We start from the raw sequence: 13,316 nt of genomic DNA, 5'->3' as shown, positions 1-13,316 counted from the left end.
AACCTGAAAGCACTCAATAAATATTAGTTAGGACTCCTGGTCCACTTTGCACTTTGTAGGTAGCATGCCAGGACAGTCTGACCCAGATCACTTACGAGATAAAAGCCTGGTGTTCATCTTCTTAGATATTAGTTTTTTCTTATAGCAAGTTCTAGCCCCAAAAAGCGAATTTTAGAACTCTGGGGCCTGGGCTGGGTAATTTTGTGGGATCTTGAAATACTACCTGGAAGTCACTGCTGGAGATGAAGGGACTTTGTGGAGATGATGCACCTCCTCCACATCCCACCCCTAAGCAGTGGACTTGCCAAGATCCCTCTGCTTTTACCCTCCCCACTATTCCCAGAAACTGGCACCTCTGCTGAGTTTCTCTCTGACCTTTGCACCTTTGGGGTTTCAAAGAGTCAGCACCTCAAGTGGCTCTTATCAGCACACTGAGAAGAAAATGATCACAATTTTATCTATAGCTATCACTACAAGTGACATATTTTTGAAAGAGTCTCTTTCTAATTTCCCCCCAGCTAAATTAGGAAGAACTTTAGTCCACTATTTGATGTAATTCTTGGTTTACTAAAAAGCACCATCAATCTAAAGTTTTCTTGGGTTGCCTAAGAAAAGTCTGAAATACCACTTTGCAAATTAACTTCATTTCTTATACTAAGCTGTATGACTTTGAGAGATCAGTGCCAGAGATCAGGCTACATAGAAGTTTTAGGTAGGCTTTTTTTGGGTTTGTGTAGAAAATTACAAGCACACTCTTGCTCAGAGACTGAAACTAGTCTTATTTTCATTCTAAGAGCAAATTAATTATTTTTTCTGATCTCTCTACTTAGCAGAAAATAGATGGATACTTTAATGTCTCTTTCAGTGAATTCAATTTATAAGTAAGTAATCATGAATAAACAGTGCCATCACTAGAACAGGAAAATTTCTACATTACTTCTCATGCTGATAGAAAAGGATAATTTGAACAAAAATTGACTTTTTCATCTAGAACTATCAAAGAAATACAATATATTACATTCATTTTTATGTAATTAAAGCTCTGAAAAGACCTAATATGCAATTGAAAAGAATGTGTTATGAATGTCTAACTTGAAGCGGGAAAAATATAGACAAATGATTAGCAGGTAATTTGCCAAATTGTGATCTTGGCAGAATTTAGTGTAACCCTGTTTTCTCTAAGTACAATGACAAATAATGAAAGAGAACCTCACATCCTTTACACACCTGTAGCTAAAGACAGTAATTCACTAAATTGTATTTCAGTCAATGAAAGAGTCATGTCTAAGTGCACTGGGTATTTAAGCAGATACGGTGTTTGGCAGTTATTCCATTGCATCATTGTGAAATATTCCCAATCCTCAACAGCTATATTTTGTATGAAGTTTAACTTTGGTACTGAGAATGGCACTCAGTAGATGTCAAATAACTGTACAGAAGTGTGGAGTAGACACATGCATTCAGTAGTTTTCTATATAGAATACTACTAATGCAGAGGTAGAAGGTCTATGTTTCTGAGTTATGTTAGAGTGCCTGAGGAAGGTACACTCTAGGTGGAAATCCAGATTATTTCAGATTCCAGTTGCACTGCATTACCAAGACAGACTTGAACTCTTAGCTTCTGCATATTATTGTCTACCATACTCCAGTGGGCACTAAAATATATACTCACATGAGAGACCAGGGCAGCATGAATACATGAAATTAAAACTTTTTTGAGCCTGTATGTATAATATAACTTACCAGTTCTTTCATCTATAATGAAATTTGGTCATATAATACCATTACAAAAAAATTCACCAAAATCAAGACCATGCTCAGCTTTAAAGTAATGCCCAGTAATAACATACAGAAGTTAAGCCTGAAAATCCAAGCTTCTATATTCACACAAATTGACTTGTTTCAAAGATTCATTTTACTATCAGTACATTTCCCTAACTTCTAATTCTTCCATCTTAAAAAGATCAGAAATAAATCTATATGCATCTTTAGAGAACAGTTTTATGCCACTTAAATAAATTTGAAAAGAAATGTTTATATTTTTTAGCACTCTCACCACAATTTTAAGTCTATAAATGAAGTTGAAGCATGAAAGTTGAGGAATAATACTTTTTTAAATTAAAAAAAATTATTGTATTTATTGGGGTGACATTGGTTAATATAAAATTATATAGGTTTCAGGTATACAATTTTATAATACATCCTCTGTGTCTTTTATTGTATGTTCACCAGCCCAAGTCAAGTCTTCTTCCATCTCCATTTATCCCACCTATATTCTCTTCTATCTCCCCCCAACCCCTCTAGAATATCACTGTACTGCTGTCTGTATTGAATAAACTTTTAACAGTGAAGAAGTGTGGCTCAATAACTGGCCTGGCATTCTTTGTCCTGGCTGGGGTTTGCCTGTGCACACTGATTTGATGAAGATAGCTTCCACATTATTTGTTGAAGTATATATGCTGATTCCACTGCAGGGATGTTTTATTTTGTTATTTCCTTGACTCTACATTTTTCTCATCCTGAGAGAACCAGTTTAGATAATAGAGCCAACAGAAAGCCTTTCCCCCCCGCTCCCCATCTAAAAGGGGTCTCTCCAGTGTCATAACCATGAAACTTGATTACATTTTATTTTCTGTATTGTATGAAGAATGTCCTTTCTACTAGAATTCAATGTAATTTCAGGCATGATGAGTGCCTATTTCACCTTGATATAATAAGAGTGCTACCTAGTGGGAGGCCTTACACAGAAACACTTAATATTGAATAAAAATATCTTCTCTCCTTCTCCACCGCCGACTTTCTGATCACTTTCTCCAGCAAGTATTTCTTCATTAATCTTATCCCCTTCTCAGGCTTTAAAATTTTTTGCACCTCCTTAGCAAATTTTAATCAGTTGTATATTATGCAAAAATTAGCACTGATTTACTTTATATTGCTGTTTAATTTTTCTTAAGCAATTTCAAGTGTGTATTTTTGAGATCCTCAACAAGATGATAAATTCCCATTGGCAAGAACCATGTGTTGCTATTTCTTCTAAATCTCCTGCCCTATCTTCTTACCCTGCACCTCTTTACCCACCCCCTTCTCTCACCCTGTGGCTCTAAACCAGGGGTTGGTAAACTACAGCCTGGAGGCCAATGAGGAGCTCTGCATGTTTTTTATAGGGGCCTGTGAAATAAGAATGGGTTTTACATTTTTAAATGGTTAAAAAACAGTAAAAGAAGAATATCTTTCGAAAGGTAAAAAATGATATGAAATTCAATCCTAGTGTCAACAAATAAAACTTGATTGGAGCACAGCCATGCCCCTGCACATGCTTACAGCTGCTTTCGTACTGCAACAGCAGAGTTGAGTAGTTGTGACAGAATCTTTATGGCCTGCAAAGCCTAAAATATTTACTATTTCGCTCTTTACAGAAAGTTTGCTGACTCCTGCTCTAAACGTTTGTTAACAGATAAGTTTAAGGATCTGATTATCTCTCTTAGATCTCTCTAACCTTTAGTTTTCAGGTGTTTTGAAAAGTTTTGGCTGTGGTTTTTACTCTGAGAGGAAATAAAAGGCTTTTAGAATCTCCACATCAACAAACAGGCTATACCCACTGAACACACAACTAGAACTATGTTTGTATATGTATCAGTCTGTGGAATTCTTTCAACTTTAGGATGTCTCAGAATTTTCAAAAAACTAAGCTTCCAAGCGATATATAGCAAATACTCTGGGAAATGTGATGCCACTTCAGAGTGGTGACCACAGCTTTCGTTAAGATTTCAGTTCTGCATAATGACATTGTGGTTCATAAATCTGAGGTCATTACCAAGGCAAATTCCATAAAAATCATAGAGTTACACAGTAACAGAACTGAAGAACATAACCAAATGTGATAATTTATAGAAGAGATGATTCGTCTGAGCTCTTAGCATAAAAAGTCACTTAAATGTCTATGTGATTATTAGAAAAAAAAACAACTAAAGAGCTAGAATTGGGTCAATATACAGAATCAATTACAGACATTTTAATTTTTAATATTTTTTCTTTCATGGGAAGTAGACTGAGGGAGTTGGTAACAAACAGAATAGAACTTCATATTTGCTGCTCCAAAAATTTTAGTGTTTATTCCCTATCTGTTTAACTTATTAAACTTACCTATACGAGGCTATGGTTTGGATTCCAAGTACTCAGAAGAGAAATAACAAAAAACTAACATATGCATTTTCTGTCAAATGATAGCAGTGAATCACTACAGAATAACAGCAAGAAAAAAAAAACAATGGAAGAAAAAGTATTCCTTTACCTTGTTCTTGCTTAATCCTCTCTCTTTCTGCATATCCTGCAGTCAGCATATTGATTCTGTTAAGCCATCTGAAAAAAATATTAAAACCAGAAGTATTGTGACTTAATTTCTTATGTTTCTTAGAAATATTTATTTTAAGATGCCTAAGAATATATGGAATAATCTTACATAAAAGATGCGTTCTTTGCTACTCTTGACACATGGAGACTTCAAATAGTTATAATTTGCTGTAGTGCAAATTGCTCCCACACCAAAGGTGCTATTTTAATAAAAAAGTCTTGGGAAAACCTATTAATGTCTGCAACGTAAAGGATTTTGAGATGAACAAAACCCTATTAACTCTGTTATTCCAATGTAGAAGCATTCCAACTAATTCTGTTTTGTTTCTTCAGAAGAAATGCTCCTTTAGAGACACTTAAACAATATCAGATATAAGTTGCTCTAATAAGGAAAAAAGTTGTGGACCTTGACCGTCAAAATAAATTTCACTATGAACTACTGTTGATGAAGCTCTTTTAAGTTTAATGATCCAAAGGGAAACACATCTTGGGAGTACTTCAGACATTTGTCTCAAAGTACAAGGGTATTAGGTTTTTCAAAGACAAAATGAGCCTATACAAATTTAACCTCTGCTTAGATCCTGAAAATTTATTTCCATGAACAATAGTAACTTAAAAATGAATCTTAGTTCTCCCCAACTGGTGTGTCTCAGTGGTTGGGTGTCAACCCATAAACCAGGTCACGGTCAAGGCACATGCCTAGGTTGTGCCCAGTCTCCAGAAGGGGGTGTGCAGGAGGCAGCCAATCGATGATTCTCTCTCATCATTGATGTTTCTATCTCTCCTTTTCCCTTTCTCTCTCTGAAATCAATAAAAACACTAACAAAATAAATCTTAGTTCTTTTCTCTTTCAGTAGTGCTGCTGTTGCCAATGTAGGGGACTGCCTGAAATAAATCACTGTTTCAACTTCCATCTTTTGTTCCACCAGGCCTCTCCCTGTGTTCATTATTCCAACTGTTTACACTGTATCAGATTAGCAAATCACAAAATCTTTAAGCTGATCTGACAATTTCCCATTGGTTATTATGAGCTATGGTCCATATACTTTCCAAAATCAGAAATTAAGTAAGAATCCACCTTGCAAATTAGCTTGAGTAAGTTTGGAGTCACTAGTATGGCTAACATCATTCAATTGTGGAATAATCTGATTGAAATACATTTCTAAGAAAAAGTTGTGTTTGAGAACTTTTTCTCCTAGCAGGTTATCTCCACTGTTAAGTGGAAGATGACATTCTTTAAAGTGACTCATATAATGCATCATTTATACTAAATGGTGTTAAATGTGCATCAGATACTTAGAATACCTTGAAAAGGGAGGAAAGTTGTGTTCTTAATAGACAAAATCACACCCATGGCAATTTAAGTTTTAATTTTATGAGTAAGTCACTTAAAGCCCAACTTTATTTTGACAAAACCTACAATGTAATTATCACCTCAAGTATGTTTGGAAAGTTAATAAGGGATTAGAGCAAAATAGAATAAAATAAAGATTGATCAAATGAATTCAACAGCATGGTATACACACACCATACTTCAGAAAATTATAAACTATAAGTCAAAAAGTTAACATCATGACAAGTAACCTTTTAAAAATGATGTAATCATTAGTAAAAGGTCAAAATTAAAATCTAGTCTATAGGTCATTTGAAGGGTTTGAATTTGTACTACAAGGCAAATCTTAGCACTCTTAGGAAAAATTGCTCCGGGACTTTTTGGGTGAAAATGAAGATTATACCACTAGAGGACTATTTATTATTAAATTTTAATTTAGTACCTCATATTTACTACTTTTTAAAATATCACTGAAATGTCATTTTATCAGAAGTCTAAAGAACAATAGGTCTTTATAAAATGAATCAGGAAACAAAAAGAGGATTCCTTAATTGTTCAGTTCTACATTTATTAAGTATCTGCTATATGCTGCATAATGAGTTATGGGGGTACAAATATGAATAAGACATACTTTTTGCCTTCAATGAGCTCCAGAATTGCTACATTTCATAAAACAATTGAAAAATTAAACTACTTTTACAAATAAAATTGCTGGTCATAATAAACACTATTTAGAAAGTATGTAGATGAACTTAGGTCCCAATAAGCTGAGCAATACACAAATGTTGGTACAATCTTAGATAAACTTGTCCTTAAGACCTTGTCTAGAAGCATCTAACATATATGTGTTGCAGTTATGATTTTCTATTTACAGGCTCTTATGAACAACAGATATATATGCAATAAATAAGTCAAGAAATGTTTATTCTGAGCCTATGTGTGCCAGATACTATTCGAGGCACTAAGAAAATAGATAAACAAAACAAAGCGTTTGCCTTCATGTTTATATCTTAGGAGAAAGACAATACTCAGGTATACAAATAAACATATGTCAAGTAGTAGCAAGTGTATTAAAAAAACACAAGCTAAAAAATTAGAATGTCAAAATGCCAGGGATAGGGGGAGGCTGTTGTTTTAAAATAAGGTGGTCAGGGGTTCAAGTACTGAATATAGAATATTTTCAAACACAATCATGGGGAAGTTCTTTAATATTATATCTAAGTTCAGTACCTTACCATATCATCGGTGCTAAAATATAAGAAGATATAGGTAAGGGGATATTGCATCTACAGTGAACAACCCAATGAGGTTGTCAATAGCTGACAGAGAATAATGTATCTAGAGAGAAAAAAGAGTAAGAACCATGGGAAAAATGTAGAAATAATAACCAAATAGAAGTTAGTGAGTCCTCACAAGTACAAGGACATATGTGCTGACATGAGAAATATATAAGCCAAATGAATTCAGTAACTAAGTCTCAGAACACTTGAGAAACAAGATGTTTTGCTTTTTTCCCCCACAGACTTCACACAAAATGGAAATACTTTTGTAATGCTTCAATACTCATTTCTTTTTTAAAAATATGTTTTTATTGATTTCAGAGAGAGGAAAGGAGAAGGAGAGAGATAGAAACATCAATGATGTGAATAAACATTTTTTAATTTTGAAAACAAGGAGAAAACCTCTAAAATTCTGGTTGCCTAGCTTGAGATTTCAGGAAGGATAATGTATTAATTAAGAGAACATTATGGAAACTACTTGAAAGGCTCAGTTCTCTTATCAATAATGAAAGATTTTATCAACCATCTTCAATACCTTTCTTTACCATTTCCTTGTATTCATACCCTTGCTTTGGAAAAACCATGCCTGTACTTCCAGTGTCAAAGAACAAGATTAATAAGACTCTAAATTATACTCTCCAAAACAAAGGAAAATGGACAGATAAATAAAAAAGCACATTAAGTGTTCATTTAGTGTGTTCAAGCACATTTTTTAAACTGCACAATTTTGTGGTTAAAATATTTGGATACCAAGTTTTTAGAGACACACAAAGAAAGGTAAATGGGGCAAGAGCCTAAAGTATATAAAAGGAATCTATATTGCGAGTGAATATTTTATAGCACTTACAATTTAGTAGGCCTTTATGTATGATTATTTGCTCCTCGTAAAAGTCTTATTGGTGAAAATGGTTATTATCTCCATTTTTAAAAAGGGTTAATACCTGGCATAGAGAGGTTAAGTTCTATGTCCAAGGTCACAGAATAGTAAGTAGGAGAGCTGGGCTTTGGACAGTCTGGTTCCAAAGTCTATGCTCTTGACCGCTTTATATAACCACCTTAACTGTCTGCATATATATATAATATGTTCTACCTGTTGAAGACCTAGAGAGGGAAATATTGCCATCTTCAATCCAATTTTTATATATCTAGAAAAGGGAAAGGTGAAAGGATCAAATTCATAAAAGCTAAAGTAGAAACACAAAGCGGAATGTTATAAATGATGGAAAAAATATATAGAGATTTTTTTCTCAGAGCCATCAAATAACCATGTAGCCATCTAATCATTTGGCTGTATAATCCTGTCCAGCGATAGAAGAAAGGTGTCAGAAAGAAATACAAATTTTGCTTAAGCATTAATTATTGAGATAGATATTCTGTCATAAATACTCAAACCTAGGAAAGTCAGCTTTTTTGTGTCTGGATATCTTTTTCCCCCCACCTAGGAGTAAATTTGAAGACCTATTCTTGAAATGGACTTTAACAAATATTTTCTGCCCTCGCCTGTTTGGCTCAGAGGATGGAGCATCAGCCCGCAGACTGAAAGGTCGCAGGTTCGATTCTGGTCAAGAGTATATACCTTGGTTGCAGGTTCCATCCCTGGCCGTAGTTGGGTGTTGCAAGAGGCAACTAATTGATGTATCTCTCTCACATGGGTGTTTTTCTCTGTCTCTCCCCCTCCCTTCTACTCTCTCTGAAAATCAATGGGGAAAATGTCCTCGGGTGAGGAGTAACAACAATAAAAAAATAATAAAATTTAAAAAATCTTATTAGCGGTGTTTTGTTTTTGTTTGTTTTTTGCCTATAGATGGATTCTGGCATATTTTTGGTAAACTTGACAGTCAATGATTTTACTTTGACTTTTTAATGCTGTCCTTTATTAGGTTGCTACATTTTATTTTAAACTTGGTTGATCTAGAAACTTCAGTGACATTATCTAAATATTAATGTGGAAAACTTAGAATTCTAAGCCTTACTAACTTCGTAATTATTTTGAAATTTAAGTACACTTTACCTGTTCATATCATCAAGATGCTCAGCAGCAAAATAAAAGCTTTTGATTTTAGGATGACAGGCTTTGAATGCACTGTGAAAGAAAATAAAGTACATTTATTTTATTTCAAATTGAGAAATAGATTAGAACATAATCATTTTAATGGGTAAAATTACCTCAACAATCTAACCTGAGCTCACATATATAATGCTTCTGCCATGATGACAGAAATCAGTAAAAAATCCAATTTTCTGCCCACAAAATGCTTTCTTATTACCTCAATTTGAAAGCATTAGACAAGCAGCCTATAATTTAAAAGCTAGAAAAAGTTTAAAAAGCTTTCCCTTTTCTCCTTCTCCCAAAATGAAATGAACTTACTATTTCTTGCGACATTCACTGGCTCTATCAATTTTAAATTCAGGCAGACTGATGAATCCTTCTGCTTTTTCATCCTAAAAAGGTAACACTCTTGTTTAGGATATTATATACAAAGGTTTGAAGCTGATACTATATAACTACGCTTTAAATATCTATAGTGATAAATCTGTCCATTTAATTCTTAAATTTGACATTTTAGAGATTAGAATTCCACTCTTATCTGTTACATTCCATTAAACTAAAGGTATATTATGGACATTTTGAATATTATAAATTAAAATATATACAGAGATCATCCGAAGGACTTGTATGCATGCATATAAGCATAACCAATGGACACAAGACACTGGGGGGTAAGGGAGGCCAGGGAAGGTCAAGGGGAGAAAAAAAAAGGAGACATATGTAATACTCTTTATAATACTTTAAGCAACAAAAATATATATATCCAGAAAAAATTTTACATCTTTTTTACATTAAAATGAAGACAGAAATTTTTTTAAAGCATACACATCTTATTTAATAACATTGAAATGTTTCTAAGTAATTTTCTAATCTGATGCATATAAACTATTACAACACATACAATAACTTTAGTCCACATTTGCAATTCATAATTATCTATGATTTTTAATGCTCAGATGTAAACCATAGGTAAGTTTACTAACTCAATTCCTTTTCTGCCTCCAAAAAAATCTCTCATCAAACCTAAATTAAATAACTATTTTATGTATTCAATATTTTACAAATGAAATAGGTTAATTTAATCTTCAAATATCTGACTTGGTTATATATGCTATTTGTAAAGGTTATTTTTCACTTGAAAAATTAAATGAAATCTATAAAATCCTCCTATATTTAATGAGGGATGAAAAAACAAGACAGAAGTATTATCCAAAATCTTACATTAGATACAAATGATCCCAACTATGCTAACACTGACTTTGGCTAAACCCTTGCGTGTTGCTGTCCCTTTCATGCTCATGACCAAGCTCTTCAGACTTTTATTCTCCTGAACTTTGATCCATGCTGTACCAGTTCATTCCTTCTTATATTTCAAGTCTGAGTGAGATTAAATCCTCATTTACTATTTCAAAGAAAAACCAAACTTTCAATTCTTTTACTGTGTGTGTTTGTACATATGTTAAACTTTAAAAATTGATATTACTGATAGTGACTAAAATGTTTGTGTTATTAAAAAAGCAATATTATAACTTTCTCAATATTTGAGTTTTTTTCTTCAAATCTTAGGGTAAATACAATAGTCTCAAATCTCTTTTTTTCAACTTTGATTTTCCTTGTTACCCTGATGTCTTTAATGTAAAATGTTTAAATGTTTAACAATTTAAAGTATTTTGGGGGTAGTTATTATCTTCTCATAATGATAAGACAAGGAACTTTTATATTACTCCTAAAAATGTCATACAAGTGTATTTCTTGGAATGTATTCTATGGAATTATTCACTCACCTCTTACAAGGCTAACACAGTAACAATACCTCTCTGACTGAAATTTAGCTACTGTTCAAGAAAAAGGGGCCATAATTTTTTAATCACTTTAACTGTGAAAGATAGAATATAATTTATCACACAGCAGACAAATCTACAGGTGACCTTAAAATAAAAAGAGACATAGAAAACACTATATTTTGATAAAGCTTGATTGGTGTATACACACACACACACACACACACACACACACTAGAGGCTCAGTGCAGAAAAATTTGTGCGCTTGGGAGGGTCCCTCAGCCCGGCCTGTGCCCTCTTGCAGTCTGGGACCCCTTGGGGGATGACCACCTGCTGTCTTAGGCCCGCTCCCCGGGGGATTGGGCCTAAGCTGGCAGTCAGACATCCCTCTGGCAGCTTGGGAGCCCTCGGGGGATGTCCATTTGCTAGCGGGGAGCAGGCCTAGCTGCAGTCGGACATCCTTAGCGCTGCTGAAGAGGCGGGAGAGGCTCCCGCCACCACCACTGTACTGGCAGCCATCACCCTGGCTTGTGGTTGAGCAGAGCTCTCCCTGTGGGAGCACACTGACCACCAGGGGGCGGCTCCTGCATTGAGCATCTGGCCCCTGGTGGTTAGTGTGTGTCATAGTGACCAGTGATTCCCAGTCGCTCTGCTGTTAGGGTCAATTTGCATATTACCCTTTTATTATATAGGAGAGAGGCCTGGTGCATGGGTGGGGGCTGGCTGGTTTGCCCTGAAGGGTGTCCCAGATCAGGGTGGGGGTCCCGCTGGGGTGGCTGGCCAGCCTGGGTGAGGGGCTGAGGGCCGTTTTTACACTGGCCACACCCCCTTCAGGGTGGGGATCCCCACTGGGGTGCCTGGCCAGCCTGGGTGAGAGGCTGATGACTGTTTTCAGGTTGGCCACACCCCCTTCAGGGTAGGGGTCCCCGCTGGGGTGCCTGGCCAGCCTGGGTGAGGGGCTGATGGCTGTTTGCAGGCTCGCCACAGCACCTTCAGGGTGGGGGTCCCCGCTGGGGTGCCTGGCCAGCCTGGGTGAGGGGCTGATGGCTGTTTGCAGGCTGGCCACAGCACCTTCAGGGTGGGGGTCCCCACTGGGGTGCCTGGCCAGCCTGGGTGAGGGGCTGAGGGCCATTTTTAGGCTGGCCACACCCCCTTCACGGTGGAGGGCCCTGCTGGAATCCATGGCCAGTCTGGGTGAGGGGTTGATGGCTCTTTGCAGGCTGGCCAAGACCCCCAGCAGGGACCCTCACCCCATGAGGGTGTGGCCATCCTGGGTGAGGGGCTGATGGCTGTTTGCAGGCTGCAGCCCCTTCAGGGTAGGGGTCCCCGCTGGGGTGCCTGGCCAGCCTGGGTGAGGGGCTGATGGCTGTTTGCAGGCTGGCCACAGCCCCCAGCCCCCCAAGCTCCCAGTGGAGGCTGGCTGTAAGCAGGTATCTGGGATTTATTTAGCTTCTATAATTGAAACTTTGTTGCCTTTTGTGGAGGCCACAGCCGGCCGAGGCAGGGAGGAAGCCTGGCTTCCTCCATCGCCGGGGCAACCAAGCCTCCTGCTTGCTCCAGCTCTGTGGCTGCCGGCCGCCATTTTGGTTGGGTTAATTTGCATACAGTTGCTCTGATCGGCTGGTGGGCGTGGCTTGGGTGTAGCGAAGGTACGGTCAATTAGCATCTTTGTCTATTAGTGTAGATATATATAAATAAAATGTAGGTAAAATTATGGTCTGTTTAGTATATCTAAAATAAGACACACATAATTATGTGATTGCCAGAAAGAATATTAAAAGTAAAGTAAATAATCAAATCCTTCTATATAGGTAATAGAGATATTTATATTAAATAGCAAGATAGTAATTCAAGATTTCAAAAATGAAATATGTCAATTTAAAAAAATATTACTAATTGTATATGTTTATTGAGTACTTAGTATGTACCAAGCATTGGTGTAAGTGTACTAATTCTTTTCATCCATATGAGAGCTCAGTGACCTAGGCACTATTATTATTCCCTTTTTTGCAGAAATGGAAACTGGGGCACAGTAACTCAGGCAGTGTTAAGTCTACTCTCTTAAACATAACCTAATATAATATAAAATAACATCATAACAGCCTGTCTAGGGAACACAAAATTCTCTATATACTGGATGTTATAATCATAGGCATAATAATTTTAGACTACATTTCAAAAATCAATCTTTGAATGCAAATTGAATAATATTTTAACAGTATTCATATAAGTCTATTTAGCCACTATATTTCATTAAACCATGTACATTTTTTGAGAAAACAAGTTAACAATAGAAAATATTTTAAAAAATCTTAATAAGGTGAACTGATAGATGGCTATGGCAAATGAATCAAAGAAAATGTAGTAGTGTAAAGGGAATAGCAATGAGTAAGTTATATTCTTGTATATCTGTTGTGATATATGATAGATTGTGATGTAATTATTCTGGATATAAATTTGTTTACTGCAAATGAGTCAGGAAATCATAAAAAACAATTTAAATGTATTATATACACACCCCA

General features: G+C 36.0%; 1 protein-coding gene across 4 annotated transcripts in view; it reads right to left on the bottom strand.

Annotated features, from left to right (window-relative positions):
• Window positions 1-13,316, bottom strand: part of CNKSR2 (connector enhancer of kinase suppressor of Ras 2) — a 247,260-nt gene that overhangs the window by 51,113 nt on the left and 182,831 nt on the right. For all 4 annotated transcript variants that reach the window (XM_006085611.3, XM_006085612.3, XM_014453028.2 and 1 more), the window contains 3 exons: window positions 9,332-9,405; window positions 8,975-9,046; window positions 4,292-4,359 (listed from right to left, as the gene is read on the bottom strand). In XM_006085611.3, coding sequence (XP_006085673.1) covers window positions 4,292-4,359; window positions 8,975-9,046; window positions 9,332-9,405 — 214 coding nt within the window. The remainder of the gene's footprint in view (window positions 1-4,291; window positions 4,360-8,974; window positions 9,047-9,331; window positions 9,406-13,316) is intronic.

This window comes from Myotis lucifugus, unplaced genomic scaffold (assembly GCF_000147115.1).
Source record: "Myotis lucifugus unplaced genomic scaffold, Myoluc2.0 scaffold_20, whole genome shotgun sequence".
Lineage (NCBI taxonomy): Eukaryota > Metazoa > Chordata > Mammalia > Chiroptera > Vespertilionidae > Myotis > Myotis lucifugus.
This window is presented reverse-complemented; position numbering and strand designations above follow the sequence as displayed.